Source organism: Tursiops truncatus, chromosome 6 (genome assembly GCF_011762595.2).
Source record: "Tursiops truncatus isolate mTurTru1 chromosome 6, mTurTru1.mat.Y, whole genome shotgun sequence".
Taxonomy (NCBI): Eukaryota; Metazoa; Chordata; class Mammalia; order Artiodactyla; family Delphinidae; genus Tursiops; species Tursiops truncatus.
Genome location: NC_047039.1, coordinates 64,150,274 through 64,171,383, shown reverse-complemented (window position 1 = coordinate 64,171,383; position 21,110 = coordinate 64,150,274). Strand labels below are relative to the sequence as shown.

The 21,110-nt window shown below is 44.9% G+C and overlaps 1 protein-coding gene across 3 annotated transcripts in view; it reads left to right on the top strand.

The window, feature by feature from the left end:
- The first annotated feature begins 806 nt into the window (after positions 1-806).
- Positions 807-21,110, top strand: part of DMRT1 (doublesex and mab-3 related transcription factor 1) — a 122,012-nt gene continuing 101,708 nt past the window's right edge. Inside the window, exon 1 of one of the 3 annotated variants that reach the window (XM_073806177.1) lies at positions 807-19,849. In XM_073806177.1, coding sequence (XP_073662278.1) covers positions 19,145-19,849 — 705 coding nt within the window. In that variant the 5' untranslated portion in view covers positions 807-19,144. The remainder of the gene's footprint in view (positions 19,850-21,110) is intronic. The other 2 variants (XM_073806178.1, XM_073806179.1) reach the window with 2 other exon arrangements.

The window sequence follows — 21,110 nt, the reverse complement described above, 5'->3', positions numbered from 1 at the left end:
TCTTCAAAACGCCATTTATTTTGAGAAACCACTAGTTATTTCTGTTGAGCATCAGATGAGCTGCCAGGCTGCTGCCTAAAATAGAACTGCTTGTTTCTGGGGACCTTTCAAAGTTTCCCTTAAATGTGAGCTACTTAAATAACCAGAGCACAGCGTGCAGCTCCATCCCTCTTTAAACTGTGTGACTTGGGCAGGTAACTCGACAACTCAGAGACTTGGTTCCTTCATTGTTTCATGTATACTTGTATATATGTATCTATATAATGTAAATATAGTGTGTGTATATATAGTTGATATATAACATTGTATTAGTTTCAGGTGTATAACAATGATTTAATATTTCTATTTATAGCAATGTATATTTCTATATGTTGCAAAACGATCAGTACAATAAGTCTAGTTAACATCCATCACCAAACATATTCACACAATTTTTTTCTTGTGATGAAAACTTTTAAGATCTATTCTCTTAGCAACTTTCAAATAAACAATACAGTATTGTTAACTATAGTCTCCATGCTGTACATTACCTCCCCACGACTTACTTATTTATAGCTGGTAGCTTGTACTTTTCAACCCCCTTCTCCTCTTTTTCCCACCCTGCCACCCCCTGCCTCTGGCATCCACGAGCTTGGGTTTTTTTGTTTGCTTGGTTGGTTGGTTAGTTTGTTGTTGTTTAGATTCCACATATAAGTGAGATCATGTGGTATTTGTCTTTCTCTGTCTGACGTATTTCACTTAGCATAATGTCCTCAAGGTCCATCCATGTTGTTGCAGATAGCAAGCTTTCCTTCTTTTTTATGGCTTAATATGTACTTAGTATGTACCACATTTTCCTTATCCATTCATGTATTGATGGACACTCAGGTTGCTTCCATGTTCCTTCATCTTGAAAGTGGAAATAATGATGCCAGCCTGCCCCACTCCAGGAAATAGTCAAGGACAAAGTGCTACCAAATGTCAGGTCTTATCATGATGAAGCAAAAGCTGCAGTATTTTTTATAAATAGGTTTATTACTAATGAGAAACTGCACACAAGCTGTTCCCTGCAGTTGTCTGTTCTTCTGCACACTCTCAGCCTGACTACTTGGGCCCATCCTTCAGATCTCTGCAGAAAGTTACCTCCTCAGAGAAATCCTCCTTGATCCCCAGCCACATCAGCCCCTGGTTATCATCTGTCACAGCACCTTTCAATGCACTTCCACTTATAACACTCCTCACCATCTGTACATATACATTTATTTCTGTGGTTACGTGTAAAATGTCTGTCTCCGCTCCTGGAACAAAAGTTTCTGAGAGCAAGGTCTTCATCTGCCGTGTTCACAGCCATCGCTCTAGTGTTCTGCACAGGGCCCGGCCCTCAGTGGGCATTCCACAAATATTTATTAAAAGTGAATAAGCATGGCTATCCCTCTGAAGACTCTCTTTCTCAAAATTTGAAGAAAAAATTTGAAGGGAAAAGCTGAGGTTTATTTTCTCTTCCTCACTTTCCCCAAAGAACCGTTTTTTCTTTAAAAAAAAATAGAGGAAAGAGAGCTTAACTTGTATTCAGGCATTGTTAAATCTTCTTATCAAACCTTTAGAGACTTCATCAGTGGAAAAGTAATACTCAAGGAACTGCCCTCCATATAATAATTTGCAAAAGTTGGGGAAGGGTTGACAGAAGCCCCTCTCTTAAACTACAGTGCCCTTGCACTTGGTGACCTGTCTCCTGACAACCGTATCCCTTACCCAGAGCAGGGTGTAGTTTTCCTGAGCATCTCCCCTTGTTCGTGAGTCTTGCTGTTCCTCCTTTTCTTCCCTATTCCCTATTCCAACTCCCCTGTCAGGCACTGATCCCTTAGGAGAATGAATTTGGCATCAGTTCAAAACTAAAATATGATACACAAATCCATTTTCATGGGATGATATGTTTTCCCTTGGGAATAGCGTGGCCAATCACACAACCATTACCTAGGATTAAGCCTTCAGTCTCTGTACAGTACTGTGTTGGGTACTGAGGAAAATGCAGGGGCTGATTAAAAACATGGTTCTTGGCTGACTTCCACTTCCAAAAAAGATGGCGGGATAGAGACTTTGAACAACTTCCCACAACAAAAGACTTAACAAATTCTGGATCAAAATAATATGAATGTCCTATAAATTAGTAGGTGACAAGAAAATATGGGAAATCCCCAAAGGTCAAACAGAAGCAGCTAAAAAACTGAGGGGAAGAGAACAGACTCTGTGGGTGCCCTGGTGCGGGCTTCATGTATTTTAGTGCTGAGAGGCTTGGCTTTTAAGACCCTCACAGGGCCAGGAGACAAGACCTATGGCTCCCCCTAAAACTGAATTGGAATTGATACCCCAATACAAAGCTGGGGCTTTCAAAGGGATACACCTTGAATGAAAGAGTGGACTAGAAAATCACACACCTTGGCCAATTTGACAAGGAAGCTTGTCTGCCTGGGCCTTAGTTCCGGGTGCAGGGGTAGAGTGTGGGGAGGAGACCATCCATGAGAATTTCTAACCACAAGCCTGTCCTCACAGAGTCTCAGAGTTTACACTACCTGTGAGGGCTGGGAACCCCTCTGCAGAGTTATTAATATCAAAAGTGGTTCTGGGCTGGTAACACCCTTGGGGGTGTCTGGCAGAAGCAAAGGCAAACATTTCTAGAAGAACATATTCTCAACCCAGGTTGCCTTTCCCACAGAGAGAGCCCCACAAACCTTGAGCCCAGAAACCCAAATTCTAAAACACATGCAAAAACAAAACACGATTTCAGCCATCTTGGAGTTTACAATCATTTAGAAAGACAAGGCACACATTCAACAAAATATTATGCTGAGATCAATTTCACCATGGACTTTGCAGAGCTGTTGCTTGAGAATTTCTCAAAGGCAAAACTCTCAGATACCATAGAGGCTAGAGAAGAAAACTTTTGTATTGGCAAGACGTTTTCTATGCCCCTAAAAATCACTTAGAACTTGTAGATCCCACCGCTAGCTCCCAGCAAGCACCTGAGAACCAAGAGGCTTGTACGTGCACAATCAGACAAGGCTTGCTGGAATTCCGGAACCAGATGTTTAAGTATTGCCCACCATGGAGCGATTGAGTGTGGGCTCTCAACCAGACTACCAGGGTTACAACCCCTGCTTTACCATTTCACTTATCCATTCAGTGCCTCAGTTTCCCCATTTTAAAAACCATGAGAGTAACAGGGCTGACTTCACAGGTGTGATGTGAGGATTAAGTGAGATTCATTCATTTAAAGAATTTAGCCAAGTGCCTGGCACTGAGTGTTCAATTAACGTTAGCTATTATTATTCTCATTATAAACTGATTACCAAATCTAAATGATTTCTCATCAGATTATTTGAATAGATATTTCATCAGAGATGGTTAGGCATCATTAATAAACACATTAAAAGATGCTTAACATCATTAGTCATAGGGAAATGCAAATTAAAATCACAAGGAGATACACTTCACACCCACTAGTGTTGATTTAAAGGAAAGGCTTTTTTGTATTCCCTGGGCAATCCTGTCCCATTCCTTCTAATTGTTTACTTACCTTGCTTTCTTTTTTTTTTAATAGACACGTAATTGACATATAACATTAGTTTCATGTATACAATACAATGATCCAATATATGTATATATTGCAAAATAATCACATTAGGTCTAGTTAATATCCATCACCACACATGGTTACACACTTGTGTGTGTGTGTTTTATTAAAATGAAAAATTCCCTTCAGGTTTATTTCCTTCTTTTCCCACACACCTACACTGGGACACGCCAGCACGAGTACGTGTCACTCTGAATAGGTGATCATTTCCCTCGTGACCCTTCCTCCTTGCCTCCCACTCTCCCTGCCGTGACCATCTTCTCCAGTTAGAAAAGGGCCTTTCTAGCTGGTTCCTCTGTCCTTTGCTTCCTGGTTCTTGACTCTTTGCCACATGCCAGGCATCTGTGTTGAGCTTTGGAGAGACGGTGGTGAACAAAACACGTGGGCTTTCTCAGGGCTTCGGTTAAGGTAAAAATTACAGAGAACCAAATTTGCAGGTAATAATGTTGGAGTTGAAGATCAGCAGGGGTTTTTTGTTTGTTTTTGCCTTCTTCTGGATTTCCTGATCAGAACTGTGAAATCTCTTTCTCTCTCTGGGGTTGATTTGATCCTTTTCCAATTCTTCCTTCTTCAAGTTTCCTTCATTATCTATTTTCCTTAGTTTCCTATTGGCTTCTTTCTTAGTTCTTAGTCTGATAAATTATATTCTAATTTCCTGCTTCTTACATCACCCACACCAGTCCAGATTTAAATACTGAAAAAAAAAATGTGTGAAGGTGGTCAAAAGAGACAAGCTTCCACTTAGGAAATAAATAAGTCCTGGGTATGTAATATACAGCATGGGGACTATAGTTAACAATACTATATCGTGTATTTGAAAGTTGCCAAGAGAGTAGATCTTGAAAGTTCTCATCACAAGAAAAAAAAATTGTGGCGATGAATGTTAGCTAGACTTATTATAGTGATCATTTTGCAATATACAATACATATAACAGATCATTATGTTGTACACCTGAAACTAATATAATGTTATTTGTTAATTATATCTCAAAAAATTTAAATTAAATTAGTTTTTAAATCCGAAGGAAAAAAATCATAGGCTAATCTACAGAATGAAAAAGTGGGCTAGGCTATGTCACTTTTAGTTCAGCTACAGAACCAGCAAACTTGACGTCACTGATGGGACATACGTTTGGATGCTTTAACCAACGAATTACCTGGCAGCAAGTAGAAAATATCTCCTCATTATGTTTAACAGAAAGGTGGTCACCTTTGTCCCATCTGCAGTGAGAATTTAGAGCACGTCCCAATGAGAACTTTTCAATCCATGAACGGGCCCTGGGCTGTGCGACAAAGGGATTCCGGCCGCTGGAGGGGAGGGGACCTTTTGTGGAGCAACATGTTCACGGTCTTAGCACAGTGCCTTCCCACCCCAGTACACTGGGACTTGAACGTCTAGAAATGAAACATTGAGATACAGACTATGCAGTATGCAAAACCACCTAAGTTGTTTGCAAAAGACCTTTTTTTTTTTTTCTTTTCCCCAAGCAAAGAGATAAATTTAGCAAAAACAAATTTAAAATACAATGGATGGGCGGGGGCAAGAGGGAGCCCTCTGGAGCGCTATAAATGGTCTGTATCTTGATCTGGATGGCAGTTATAAGGGTGTAGACAAACTTACAAAATTCACGGAGGGGAGCGCTTAGGATTCTTGCACTTTCTATTTTTTATACTTCAATATAAACATTTAAAAACAGAGGTGGGTGGTGGTGATGGTTGAACAACCCTGTGAAGGTACTTAATGCCACTGAGCTGTACACTTAAAAACGGTTAAAATGGTCCATTTTATGTACATTTTACCACAATTAAAAATGCACATATTGGGGCTTCCCTGGTGGCACAGTGGTTCAGAGTCCGCCTGCCGATGAAGGGGACACGGGTTCGTGCCCCGATCCGGGAAGATCCCACATGCCGCGGAGCGGCCGGGCCCGTGAGCCATGGCCGCTGAACCTGCGCGTCCTGAGCCTGTGCTCCGCAATGGGAGGGGCCCCAACAGTGAGAGGCCCGCGTACCGCAAAAAAAAAAAAAAAGCACATATTTACTTCAGTGCAGCTCACCATTGTTTCTTAAAGGATGATAATTAACCTTAGCGATGGCCAAGTTATCCTTGTAAGTAGCTGGAAAACCACCTCTCTGCTTGGAGAATTTGCCTCGGCTCTATGTTCATCTTTCCAAATTGCTTCCTTCCCAAGGAGTATAATCTCAAGTAGAAAATGGGGTGATATCTGTGAGTGTGAGGCTCCTGTCCGGGCCTCCTCATGACCCTGACCCGACCCCACCCTCATACTCTCCCCTGCATGCATGAATTTCCAGGGTGGGGGAAGCTGAACAAAGGCCTCGGGTTCAAGGGGAGGGCAGGGTACAGAGCAGGGCGAAGAGACAAGGGAGGAGCCTGCCAGTATCTCTGCTGTCTTCATAACTCGGGCTTCCCCTCACCTCTCCTCCCCCAGCCCGAGGCAAGAGTCCAACTGTAGACTTAGATGGGAAAGAGACCCTAGGTCATTAAGTTCCACCTCCTTATTTTTATTCATTTTAATTTTTAATGAGACAAAGCACAGAGAGTTGAAGGGGCTTCTCTAAGGTCACACAGCAGGTTGGAGGCTGCCCCAGGACTAAAGTTGAGGCCCTTTGGTGCCCATTGCTGTACTAGACCTGCGCCTAGAATGCAGCTCTCTATCTGCTGCTTGGGAGCCCTTCTGTCCCTTCTTCCTCCTCTACCTCGCCTTGCCGCCAAGGCATTTTTAAATAACAATTTTATTGAGGTATAATTCACATATCAAAACATTTGCCCATTTAAAGTATAGAACGTTTTTGGTATACTGAGTTGTGCAACTACAGCAACTTCAAAACAATTTCATCACCCCGAAAAGAAACCCTGTACCCAGTAGCAGCCATTCCCCATTTCCCCCCAATCCCCCAGCCCTAGGAAACCATCAGCCTAGATCTGCTTTTTCTGCATATTTCATATAAATGGAATCATACAATAGGTGGTCCTTTTGTGACTGGCTTCTTTCACTTAGCATAATGTTTTCAACGCCCATCCATGTTCTAGCCCTAGAGATCACTGAGCTGTTCTGGTCACAGTAGGTGGAAAAAAGAGGCAGAAGGAAGAATGGGAAAGAGAATTTGGAGGGTCACAGCACAGCAGCACAATGAAATGAGGGTGAGAGTCCCTCCCATGTACCACACACCCAGGCAGGCTGCATCTGCTCATTACTTCATCTCATTTAACCTTCATAGCCTGGGAGCATCCCCATCCCCAGCTCAGATGTGAAAACTGAAGAGGATTTCAGTAGCTTTTCCAAGGGAATGCAAGTCATAAGGGGCAGAACCAGACCACTGTCTTTCATTCCACCAGATCCTATCTGGAGCTGTCATATTCTGAAGGTGGGGATTTTACAACCATTGTGGTGGGTGGCTTCTGGCCAATCTTTAAAAGGTGGTGGTCACTTTCTAAAGTCATGAAAAACGTGCTCTTAAGTCATTTCACTTCCTTATCCCCGAGCTTCCGCATTCAACACCCACACATTCCTCACTGCACTGCTACCTGTAAGAGCAAAGGAAGAAAAAGACCTCCATGTCCAGTGTAGGGGACTGGATAAAGTGTGGCACGTCGATGCCTCGGCTACGGCTGGAAAATAAACTATCAGGGGGTAATCTCAAGATACACGCAGTGAACAAAACCATGTACAGGACAGTGTGTATGCTATGCTACCATTTGTATGAAAAGTAGGTGTGTGGGGAGGGAGTGGAGAATAAACACACACACACACACACACACACACACGTATTTGCCAGAAATCTCAAAAAATCATAAAACCTGGTTGCCTGTGTGGAGGGGAACTGTGTGACTGAGGCCAGTCGTGGGAAGAAACTTCCTTCTTCAGCTTTTTGAATCTTTTAACTTTTGAACCATGTAACCGTATTACCTATTCAAACACACATATATATTTTAAAACCCACTCCTGCATTCAACAAGTATTAATGAGCCACTAGGCATAGCAGGTGCTGGTCTAGGTGCTGGAAATACAGCTATGAACAAGACCAAACAAAATAATGGAAAAGGCTCTTGTAGATTCGCACCCCCTTGTTTCTGAGTGTCTACAGGACCAGTGCAAAGGCCAGCTTCTCTGACACCAGTCATAACTCCTTTGTGAACAGGAACCTTCCTCTCCTTTGCTCTGATTTTCTTCAGCATTTATAGTCTGCATCACACTTAACAATGAATTACCTGCCCCTTTGTTTTGCTTGCTGTTGCTTCAGGAGTGCTCAACGTTGATCACCCTAATTCAGTTGCTATCACCATTCACATAATTATCCAAGATAGTCCTGGAACCCAAGAAATATCCCACCTCTCCATTCCCATCACCCACTTGTTCCCACTGCCACTGTCTGGGGGACAAGAGAAGCGCAACCCTACCTGTCTTAGCTGGTTGAGAAAATGAGCCTGGGTCTACCTCCTGCTGTTCTTTTTTTATTTTTCAGATTGGGCAAATCACTTAACCTGGGTGTGTACCTCAAATTTCTCATCTGTAAAGTGGGGAAATGACAGGACTATGTCAAGGGCAGTTGTGATAATTAAAGGAATTAGTATAGAAAGCACTTCTAACAGTGTTAGGCACCTAGAAAGCTCTGCTGAATTTTGTTAAATGTTGCTATTATCTTGAGTCATTCCTTCCCCACCTGCCATCCCCTGCCCCTCAGGTTCAGCCGAACTTAACTCCTTCATTTCTGGAATACATCATATACTCACAAGCATCTGTACCTTTATCCTCAGGCTGGTCTGAAATAGATGCTCTTGCCTTTCCTGCCTGCTTGGTAAGGCTGGGCTGTCCACATAACTCTCCTCTCCTCCCCAGGCTTAATACGCTTCCAGCAAAACACTTTATTTACATGGCTGTCTCCCCTGGTAATCATGAGCTCTGCCAAGAGAGGGCCTACGTCACCTTCATTCTTTAACCCATCAGCCAGAGGGAGGGGGAGTCTGAAGGGGAAAGACAGGACCACCATTTCATTTATTTTTTTAATTAATTAATTATATTTGGGCTCTGTTGGGTCTTCGTTGCTGTGCATGGGCTTTCTCTAGTTGTGGCAAGTGGGGGCTACCTTCGTTGCAGTGTGTGGGCTTCTCATTGCACGGGCTCTAGGCAGGCAGGCTTCAGTAGTTGCAGCGTGTGGGCTCAGTAGTTGTGGCTCGCGGGCTGTAGAGTGCAGGCTCAGTTGTGGTGCAGGGCCTTAGTTGCTCCAAGGCATGTGGGATCTTCCTGGAACAGGGCTCGTACCCATGGGCCCTGCATTGGCACCACCAGGGTAGTCGGGACCACCACTTTAGAACAAGCCTGCCATTCACAAATGACCTTGGACATACCTCCAAGTGCATTATCCCATTCTGACATATCTTCGTTTAAAAAATATATATATACTGGGGGCCTCAAAAAATGGAAGTCTACAGCAGGGATCCACATACTTTAAAAAAAAATTGAAGTATAGTTGCTTTATAATATTGTGTTAGTTTCAGGTGTACAGTAAAGTGAGTCAGTTGTACATATATATATTTTTTCAGATTCTTTTCCACTAGAGTTTATCACAAGATATTATTTCCCTGTGCTATACAGGAAATCCTTGTGGTTTATTTTATATATAGTGGTGTGTATCTGTTAATCCCATACTCCTAATTTATTCCTCCTCCCCCCCTTCCCCTTTGGTAACCATAAGTTTGTTTTCTACATACTTTTTAGGTAAAGGACCATATAGTAACTATTTTAGGCTGTGTGGGCCTTATGGCCTCTGTTGCAGCTCCTGAACTCTGCCCTTGTATCTCCAACGCAGCTACAAACAGTGCGTAAAGGACTGGTGTCTCCAGCCAAAGCGCGAGGCCAGGTAGGAATCAGGGGACTGTGAAGGCACAAACGGCGACCGGGCCAATTGTAGAAGATCAAATCCCTCGGGTTACTGCACTCAGTGCGCTCCGATTAATCACACACGATACTAAAGGGAAGAAAGGACTTCACAAACAGCTCCGAGGAGAGACGCAGGAAGGTAGGTGTCCTCCAGGCAGGCGGCAGGCACCGGTTCTGGACCCTGGATTCAGCAAGGATCGTGGGGCCGGCTCTCTCAGCAATCGCCTTCTGCTCTGCCAGCCCGCAGGGAAGCTTCCAACAAGCAGAGTTTGGAGCGCAGGTGCGCTCCGAAGAGACCCCTCTCGAGCAAGTGCGCTCTGACCCCATCTCTGATGAGGTACAGTCCCTAGGGGGTAGCGGTTACACCCCAAGAACGTGCCTCACCGGCCAGGTGCACCATCTGAACCCTAAGTCTTTCCACGGACCTTTCAAACCAACTTACCTACCTAATTTCACACTCATTATCTTAAGTTACAGATTCCAAGTCTTACATCAGACATTTAGAAACAGTCAAGACGGGCGCCACGTTGGCCACTGTGACTCCGTCTTGCTTTTCCTATTTCTAACAGATCATACATTCTATTCTAAACTCTACGAGCAGGAATCATAATATCACATCACAACAACTGGGGGTAGATGTGCTCCAATAAAACTTCATTTATGGACACCGAAATTTGCATTTCATGAAAATTTCATATGTCACAAAAATTCTGCTTTTGACTTTTGATTCACTTTCAACCATTTAAAAATGTAAAACCCATTCTGAGCTCACAGGCCATACAAAAACATATGGTCGGCTGAGTTTGACCTACAGGCCTGGAGCTGAAGGACTTCTGGTGCAAAGGGTTTTCTTCCTGCTTCTAAGAGGACTTGGGGGAATGGTGTTTCCAAGGACCCATAAAATTAGGGTAACCCTTTTTAGCAAGTAAAAGTACAAAACACCTAGTTAAATTTGAATCTCAGATAAACAAGGAATAATCTTTTTTAATGTATGTTCTATGTGTATTTTATCTGGCACTCCTACTTCAAAGAGCATAGTACAGTTGTCCCCCGGTATCTCCAGGGAACTGGTTCCAGGAGCCCCCGTGGATACCGAAATCCCAGGATGCTCAAGTCCCTTACATAAAATGGTGCAGTCCAGTGAATACAGGAGGCCCTCCGAATACCTGGATGCCAAACCCACAGGTACAGGGGCCCGACCATACTTTCTAGGTGTAAGAATACCAATCTCACCCTCTACCCTCGCCCCCTCCAGCCTACGAAGCCAGCCGTAAGAGTACGCATATTCCCACCTGGAGATGCCTTTGAGCTCGCCGAATGCGTTGGAGAGCGCAGACACTGCCTGTCAATCAGAGGAAGGGGGCGGGTTTTCCGGGTAGGAAATGGGCCTTGAAAGCGGGAAGGGAGAAGACTCCTTGCCCGGCCCAGGGCCCCTCCCACCGGTGCAAAAGGGCAGGATGGCGCCAGTTACGTGGGGCAAACCTACTGGCTGGCGGGGAAGGGGAGGCGCTGGGTAAGGATGGCGTCTACGGTGGTGGGGCAATCCTGTCTGTGGGATGGGAGGGCCCCAGCCAAGCACCCTTTTCCTTGAGGTGTCTAGGAAGAGGAATAGGTGATTATACTTGGCAAGCCAGAGCGCGTAGATTCGTGGCACTGATTATTTCCTTGTTGGTTTCCCCAGCTTTTATTAGTGTTTGTAAACAATAATAAAAATACCCTTGTCTCATTAAGGTTCCTGGAAGCAAGGAAGGGCTTCGTATTCCTCCTGAGCCCATGAAAGCAGGAGGAACGCTTCCACTAAGGACAGTGTAGGGCAGCAAGCAATGATGGGGATGGAGGAAATGGGCACCCCAGGGATGAACATTTAAGGACAGAATCGAGGCTGCATTAGTGTCCCCATAATGAGACAGTCCCAGTCCCCCCTTGGGAGATTTAATTCTAGTTTGTATCAGTTTATCGCCCCTTCGTGATTTGGTTCATTATTCCAAATACTGCTCTCCTGAAAGCGTGCTTCTTCCAGGAAGCTTCCCTCCCCACTCTCTTCTAAACTCTTGATGTCACTCTTAATGTCACCTTTCAATTGGCAATGAATCCTGAACTCGAGACATCTGTTGAACTGAACTGTTACTGATGTTTTCTCTGGTGAAATATTTAACTCCTTTGTCTTGTTTTCCCAGCACTAGGAACATATACTTTGTAGTGTTCCTGAAGTCATGTTTGGTTAAGGGTATTGTAGCCCTTCACTTCACATCAGCCGGCTCTAGCAATAACCGTATTATCAACTTGAAGCAATATTTATCAATAGTAGTACAGAAATATATAAATGAATGTAATTGTTTTGTCATTTTATAGTTGCAGGTGGTTTTTCAATAATTTGTGTCAGAAATGGCTATGATTACAGTTAGTCTAATTCTTGGCATCAAATACCATAGTCATCCTCACTGTTTTGCTTCTTGACTCATCATTCTTTCTTCTGGAATTAGATGAATTTTTGTTTTCATAATAGATCTCTAAAACTCAGTGTAGTTTTCTTCCATACCTTGTTAGTAACCTGACAAGGGCTTCTTTAAAAAAAAAAAAAATTGATAAAATACATAATAGCTGATGTATATGTCTGCTAAAGGTTTCAATTTTTAAACTTTGAATCAGCCACAGAATGTTCATTTTACTATTCCCAACTCTCTACCTCATGTAGATGGCCTATGGTAAATATACAAGCCTACTTACATTGTTATTTATCCCAGGAGTATTAACACTGCTAATCTATCTGTTTGTCTTGTTTTTGTTTTGTTAGCCAACCGAGAAATCAGCAAGTTAGTGGCTGTTGAACCCAATGGGAGATGTATCTGAGCTCCTTTGTTGATATACAGTTTAACTGCCAATTAATTTGAAACTTTTGAATGAAATTTTATTTCAGAATTTGTTTTCACTCTTTCCTCTGTCCTTTTTTATCTATTACAGCAGAAGTCACGGGAAAACTCTTGCAAGAGCCTCAATTTACAAGAGCATCAATTGTATAAGTACTTAAATAAATAGATGGTAATTTGGGTGGATTGTTAAATTTAAAAAGTAATCATCTTTGCTTTTAAATGGCCAGTTAAAATAAGGTATTTGTAAATTATAATCTGAAATAGCAAGCTGACATTTGTTGGCTCTTTACAGATATCAAACAGTAAATGTATGTTGTCACTTTTTCCCCATCAAATTAAACTTTGTAAAACAAATATTTTTTAACCAGATTTATTGTTGAAATTTTAAGCAGTTGAGCCTACAAGAAAAACTCATGATGGTAAGTCATTTCTTTTTTTTTTTTTTAGGGTAATGGAAAAGGGTCAGTGTGCTGCTGATAATTTCAGAACAGCAGTTAATACTGAAAAGTCATCTACAATTATCTTCAAAATACATTTAAAAATTTTTCTGGATTATGAGTGCATTTTCTCTAGATCATTTCATTTCACTTGTATCATGTTCAATGATTTTTCTAAATAACTTAAGCTTTCCTCTTTAAATGTCAGAACTTACATTTTAACCATTTTTATTGGGAAGAATTCTAGCATATGTATACTCTTCTTAAACAGAGAGTAAGGAACTGAACATGATTTAATCTTTTGCTGATAACTCACTGAGCATTACTTGTGAAAATCAATCATTGTGTAGTCGTAAAACAGTGATGCTCCCAAGGCCAACTGTAGGCAGCAGACCTGTGCCCTGAGTAACACAGACCAGCCTTCCCTGCCTATGTCTGTGCTGTCTCCTCCCTCCCATCAGCTCTAACCATTGCTGTTCTCCCATGTGCTGCTTGTGATGTGCCCCCTTATTGTGTCCTTTGGTCTTCCTAAGAACCTGAGACTGGCTCCAGATACTCAAATAGTGCGAGGATCATATGCTTTGTGACAGATGTTTGCTACTCAGAGGTTCTGTCACTTATTTCCAGGCTCCAGGCTGGGCTCCTAACTACTGTTGTTGGGAACAGTTTACTTGGGAGGAACTAGCAAACTGCCCAGATTCTAAAACCTGCCTCTTTGTTCCCCTCATCTTCTATCTGTGCTTCAAAATTCCTCTGATAGAATTCCAGATCAACAATAGTTCACTCTTAGGTGGTGCTTATTCTCTTGCAGGCACTCACCTAAGCCCTTTACGTATATCAATCATTGCATCTTTACAACACTTCTCAGGTTATTTGCAATTTCCAGATGAAGAAAGGGAGGCACAGAGAGGGTAAGTGACTTGCCCACGGCACACAGGTGGTAAGTGACCAAGCTAGGACTCTATCCAGGCAGCCTGACTGCAAGGCCTGCATTCCTTTATACCACACTTTCCAGGATTCTGACTGCCTTCGTCCGTCTGTGTGGATGTTGGTGGGAACTGGAATGTGTAGAGGAAGGTTGTCTTGTAATGAGGTTTCACTGCCGCAGCCTCAGGCACAGCCATCTTCCTGAACAACTAGGTCCCTGCCAGCATTATCTGCTTTCAGATTTCTCCCTCTCTGCCTATCCAGACTGTAGTTAGAATCAGCTACGAACAATGATCCAGTATTTTCTGTGTGGCAGGCATGGTTCTAGGCATCTTACAAACAGCTCTGATCCCTGTGGTATTGTCAGCTCCTCACAAAGACGGAAGGCTCAGAGACCTTAAGCGGCTTGTTCAAGTCCCACAGTGATTGGCGCGCCTGCCACTTTCATTCTTCCAGCACCTCAAGGACAAAAGCCTCCATCATTCTCCATTTGCCTATAGGATAGAAGCCAAATTCCTCACTGGCAGGCGAGGTGCCATGCTATCTTTCCAACCTTATCTCCCACTGGGCTCCAGCTTGACTCCTCTGTTCCAGACTGGCATGTCTGTGCCCTCTCCCCCAACTCACAACCTCACTCCCCATACCCCCGTCATCCGTCCTTTGTTCCCACAACTTAGAATGTCTTATTTTCTCCTTTGTGCCTCCTCAAGTCCTGTTCAGTCTTGCCTCTCACTGAGGGTCCTCCTATCATGAAATGCTTCAGGCCCTACGAGTCTCACTTCTCCCTGATTCCTGCTGTTCAGACCAGCCCCCCGGGAGGGGGGGCAGATCATTCATCCAGGCCAGCTGACTCTCGGGCTGCCCACTTGGCAGGCACCTGAGCTAAATATTTTGACTCTATAGTGTCTCGCTTCGTATATACAGTTAGAAGCCCCACAGGGAATTTTCCCCGTGACCTGTTGTACCAAGAACTGGGGCAAAAACTGCTTTGCATGGACAAAATGCAAACTAGATGAAATTTATCCTTGGTGTTTTCTCGTATAGATCCCCCTCCCTGTAAGTTATTCTAGTATTCTAGTAGGTGGAAGGTTATATGTAGATGGACCCTGCTTTCTCACTACTCTTAACATTTCAAATATGTAAATAATGAAAATGGCACACGTACTACTGTGTGCTAGATACTTTTCTAAGTACATCATGAGTATTAACTAAGTTAGTTTTCCCAACAATCCTTTGAGGTGGTTATTATTATCACCCTCCTTTTACAGATGAACTGAGTCACAGAGAGGTTAAGAAACGTGCCTAAGATCACGTGGCTGGCATTCAAAGCCAGGCACTTAATTATGGTGCTATACTGCCTCGCCAAGAAAATAATGTATTCTTTATTTCTGGTGACAGTAATGCCTAAGTGTTTTTAAAAACTCAGATAATAAACAAAGTATATATGCACCACAGAGCTATGGTAACTGGAAAGCAAAACACATAATAATTTGTTGTGAAACCAGCTTGGGTTCCAATTCTAATGCCAAGAATGCTGGTGATCTGGGGTTGATCACAGGGCTGACACTGAGTCTGCTAGGCCCAAACTCAGATGTCATTTCTTACCACCCGGCTACAGGGGACGAAACAGGAGGGAGGACACCAGAACATGGGCCTGCTCCCAAACACACATACAAAGTATAAGGAGAAGGGCTTCCCTGGTGGCGCAGTGGTTGAGAGTCCGCCTGCCGATGCAGGGGACACGGGTTCGTGCCCCGGTCCGGGAAGATCCCACATGCCGCGGAGCGGCTGGGCCCGTGAGCCTTGGCCGCTGAGCCTGCGCGTCCGGAGCCTGTGCTCCGCAGCGGGAGAGGCCACAACAGTGAGAGGCCCGTGTACCGCAAAAAAAAAAAAAAAGTATAAGGAGAAGATCACCCATAATCCTATAACTCATAGAGAATTAAATAACCTACTCAAGCAGATATTAATAGACATTAGTTCCTATTTCAGAAATGGAACCACGTTGTACATACTGAGTTTTTTTTTCTTTTAGTTCAAAAATTTTAATAGCTTCATTGAGGTATAATATATAAACTATAACATTCTCTTGTTTTAATCATACAAATAATTTTAGTAAATTTACAGAGTTTTGCAACCATTACCATGATCCAGTTTTAGACCATTGCATCACCCCTTCCAAAGATCCCTTAAACACATTTGTACTTACTCTCTATTCCCACCCCAACCCTGGCAACTGCTGTGTTCTCTCTATATTAATTTGCCTATTCTGAACATTTCATATAAATGGGAACATAGGAAAGAATCTGGCTTCTTTTACTTAGTATAATGTTTTCAAGTTTCATCCTTACTGTAGCATGTGTCAGTACATCATCCCTTTAATGACTGAATAATATTCCATTTTATGAATATACCATTTGTGTTGATTCATTCAACCATTAGTGGACATTTGCATTGTTTCAAATGGAAAATGCTGCTATGACATTCGCATACAAGTCTTCGTGTGGGCATGATGTTTTCATTTCTCTGTGGTAGGTATCTAGGAATGAAACTGTTTGGTCAGATGGTAAAGTTTTCCAAAATGGCTGTGCCATTTTGCGTTCCTACCACCAATACATGAGAATTCTAGTCTTTGCACATCCTAGCCAATACTTGCTACTGTCTTTGTTTTTGAGTATAGCCATCCTAGTGGGTGTGAAGTGATATCTAATTGTTTTGATTTGTATTTTCCTGATGACTAATGATATCAAGCATCTTTCCATGTGCTTTCTGGCCATTTGAACGTTTTCTTTGGTGCACGACCATTCAAAAATTTGCCCATTTTTCAATTGGGTTATTTGTCTTTTTATTATTGTATCACAAAAGTTCTTTACGTATTCCAGATAAAAATCCTTTATCAGATATATGTCTTGTATTTTCACTTTCTTAATGGTGTCTTTAGAAGCACAAAGGTTTTGAATTTTGATGAAGTCAGTTTATCAATTTTTTTCTTTCATCGCTTGTGCTTTTGGTGTCATATCGAAGAAGTCTTTGCCTAACCCCGCTGTCTTCTAGAACTGGACTCCCTTCCTCCTCCCTTATCAGTATGCACTGAACATCTTTCTCCCTCAGTAAATACAGATCTGCATCATCATCCCTCATAGCTTTGTTTTGGAAAGAAAGGAGGGAAGAAAGGAGACAACAGAGCCAAACTACTCAAAATATCCGGGACCACTGTGTTCACCCTGGAGGTCTTCCCACTGTCCTTTTCGATTGTCTCGTGTCTGGTACTTCCTCTGTGGTTTGTGAATAAAAACTTGGTTAGGCTATTAACTTCATTACAACATTTTATGTTTTGATATCTTGGTCACACAGTTTCCTAGCCTCACATTTTCTGTAGGCTTAAGTCCCTCCATCACAGATTCTAGTGAGGGGATGCTCATAAGAAACACGTGCTCCCCTGTAATTTGGGATTTGACAGCTGCTGCTTCTGGCATTGACTTCATTCTCTGAAACTGGCCTTGGCTTTGGGAATGATGCAGATTTAGTTAATGTATTAAAATGTAAATATGGAAAAAGAAAGGTCAATAGTAGATAACAGCAATTGATTGGTATGTGTGTTTTCATGAAAGTCTTATGGATATTCCTGAACAAAATAGTGGCTCTCATTTAACAAGCTCCAGATTGAGATGAATCGTTGCATCCTGGCCTCTGTCCTAAGTAAAGCTTCGCTGGCTTGATGGGTAGGATATGAGGTACCGTGAAAAGCTAGAAGCTTCTTTAGTAAATAATTTTCAGGCTGAGAACACTAATGGAGAAAATCCAGGCTGAGGGAAAGAGCCTGTGAGAGGGGCCTCAGAATAAGAATGGGAAAGGCAGGTTAGAAGATTTTCAGTGCTGAAAATGCTAATCTGCTGAAAGAGAGGGTCCACGGGCAACCATTTTGCTGAGAAGCCGAGTGGGGTGGCCAGGATCCTTTGGGGACCTAACCCCTAGGGTTGGGGCCAAGAATTTGGAACCAGGGTACACTGGGGAAAAGCAAGGAGAGTGAGGGAGAGATGTGAGGGCAGCCCCCTTGGCTGGACAGTGGCCATTGCAAGGTTAGGGACGTGGCACCGAGCAAAGAGGTATGTAAAAGGTCAACAGAGAGCTCCTCCAAGCTAGTAAATAACTATATGAGGCTGAGAAATGCAAAGGGAGATCATTCGAAGTCCTTTTAAGATGCACCCTCAGGTCTTTAACTTTTGTTTTTCACATGGAAAACAATACCAAGCCACTGCAGGGCGCCAGCTGCTGTGTGCATGGAATATGGAATATACTGGAAGACTAAGAATCAGTGAGACCAGCTGGACGCTACTGCAGAGATTCAGATGTGAGAAGGGTTGGCCTTAGAGGCACACTTGGGTGTGTAGGAAGAAATGATCAGCAGGTCTTAGGGCTGGATTGGCCGTGCAAGTGCAAAGACAGAAGACAAACATGGTTGGGGGTAGAGGTGCAGGGAAGGCTGTAAGAGGATTTGGGTTTTGGGAGGAATAATTAAAATGCACAGATCTTGGGCTTCCCTGGTGGCGCAGTGGTTGAGAGTCCGCCTGCCGATGCAGGGGACACGGACGGGTTCGTGCTCCGGTCCGGGAAGACCCCACATGCCGCGGAGCGGCTGGGCCCGTGAGCCGTGGCCGCTGAGCCTGCGCGTCCGGAGCCTGTGCTCCGCAAGGGGAGAGGCCACAACAGTGAGAGGCCCGCGTACCACAAAAAAAAAAAAAAAAGCACAGATCTTAAGTATGGAATGAATTCTGATAAATGTCTACATCCCACCCCACCCCCACCCCAACAGAGGTTTTTAGAAGACCGAGTTTCCAGTGCCTGCAGGTCCTAAGCGAAGTTGCCTCAAAGGCAAGAAGCTGCATGCCCCTGAAGTAAGAAGCAAGAAGGACTGGAACTCCAGATTTGAAAGTTATCTGGAGCCAGCGGGTGGCGATTTTGTGAGCAAACGAGCACAGGTGCAGGAAGAGGTAACTGGAGAACAGAAAGGCCCAATGCGGGGCGCGCTTAACCCCCGCACACTGAGGAGCTTATTTGCTGTTATAAGCGCAGAGACTCTTCTCAGGCCTTCCACCTCATACTTAATTCTCTTAAAGGAGAAAGAAACCACTTTCTGGCTGGCTTCTTTCAAAGTCTGCCCTATCGAGCTTGGAAAATGGCGTCACTGGGGGGAAGGGAGCTGGAGGATCCCACAGGGTGGTCTGCCCCTCCTCCAAGCAGCCTTCACAACTAAGATGCACAGCAACCTTCTTGAGCTGGGAAGCCCAGCTTCCTCCGTGCAGCGTGCTAGGGCAGCCCGGCCTGGGCACGCTGAGCGTCCAGGGATCACACAATCCCCGAGCACCTCTGCTCCGGGTGTGCGTTTGCAGTGGCTCTGCAGCAATGCCCTCGGTGTTTGCAGCCTGTGCAAGCTTGCACGCAGCGGGAGCTCGGTGCCTAGAATTGGGGGGCGGTGGGCGTGGCCGCGCTTCCTCGCGCCTTCTCCCGCGCAGGCAATCCCGGGAACGTTCTGAAAAGTATCCAAAAGTTCTGCGCCGCGCGCGCGCAAAAAGGAAAAAAAAAACAAACGGGCACAACCCCCCACCACTCTGGGCGTTGCGAGTCCCGACCTCGCCATTCCAGCTGCACCTCCGGCTGCAGCGCGTACGCCTCCTGCGCCTCCTTCTCGGGAGCCTTGCCGTCGGCTGGGTGCTCCCCTTGCAGCCACCGGAGAGTCCCTGCGCATCTCCTTGGGGCACCATGCCCAACGACGACGCATACAGCAAGGCTTCGCCACCGTCGGAGGCCCCGCACGCCCCTGGGTCACCACCGCAGGGCAAGGCCGGGGGCTTCGGCAAAGTGGCCGGGGCGCTGCTCGGGACCACGGGCGGCGCGGGCGCCGGGGGCAGCGGCGGCTCAGGCTCGGGGGCGTCGGGCATGGACGCCGCCGCGAGCAAGAAGTCCCCGCGGCTGCCCAAGTGCGCGCGGTGCAGGAACCACGGCTACGCGTCGGCGCTCAAGGGCCACAAACGCTTCTGCATGTGGCGGGAATGCCAGTGCAAGAAATGCAACCTGATCGCAGAGAGACAGCGCGTTATGGCCGCGCAGGTGAGTGCGGGCGCCCCGGAAACGGGGTTCAGCCCTTAACTTTTTGGGTAAAGCCCCTCGGACCAGGCGGGCGCCACGGGGGGCGCGGGTTCGGGAAGAAGGCGGCGGTGCTTCCCGACAGCCGCGGCGCGCTCGGGGCCCGGGCTCCCAGCCACGCGCCGACGCCGCTCTCGGAGGGCCTGGACTCCTCTCCGATGGAGCAGGGAGGTGCGGGGTTTACTCTGCTCCGGCGGCTCCGGATCCTTGACCCCTCCCTCCAATAGGAGTTGTGGGGTTCGCCCCCTCGTGGGTCTCGGCGGTCCCGGGGGTCCCGAGGATCCCCAGGATGTCTGATTTCCCTTTCAGAGCTGAGAGTTGCGGGGTTCGCACTGCTGGGGAAGGCTCCCCGGGATCTTCGACCCCGCTTCTGGCAGAGAGTTTCGCGGTTTGCGCCTTCGGGGCCCCCCGGGATCTCTGACCTCGCTCTCTGAGCAGAGTTGGGGGGTTTGCCCCCTCGTGGTTCAGTGGGATCCCTGACTCCGCCTCGAGCAGAGAGGTGCGCTTATATTAAGGAGGGTGCCCGCTCTGGCTACTGGTTAGGGCGAAGCGGAGACCCGGCTGGCTGCTGCTTATCCGCAAAACGCGTCGAGAGGCTTTGTTTTTCTGGAAAAGGCGCTGTAACGGACGCCAGGGTGGCGTGGTCCTCGTTGTGCTCTTGGCGCATTTTTCGTATTCGCCCGGGTGGATCCAGGTTGAGTGTCTAAGCCATTTTGAGCACTACGGAAATTTCATTAGCCTTTTAAAATTTGCTGTCTCCACCGAAGTTATTAAAGTACAAATTACTTTGAGTGTGTTTTAAAACACACCTAAGAATGTTTTAAAATCTACGCAGAGGAGTAGATGCAAGAGTTTGAGGTTTTGTCTACCGTTCATGGAGTGTGTTAGTTTTTTAAAGCATCCTAAGCTGGGCAGTAATTTAGCACCTTCAGGGAAATGGTTAACGTCGTTGGTATCCTAAAATGATTTTTATAAGAGAATATATACATTCTTTCCCGCTAAAAGCTGTTTCATCCTTTTAAAACAGGTTATTTAAAATGAAAAGATACCAAAGAAATGCTTACTATGTGCTACTTTCGGTTAGGAATGGGTAAATAGCCCCCATTGAAAATGATTTAGGATCCTTGAACAGGAGTGCACAAATGCTTAGAGATTATACTTTTTATGTACATCCAATTTTGAAATGTTTTAAACTAGATATATTTTGGCTTCACAGATTGCGAGT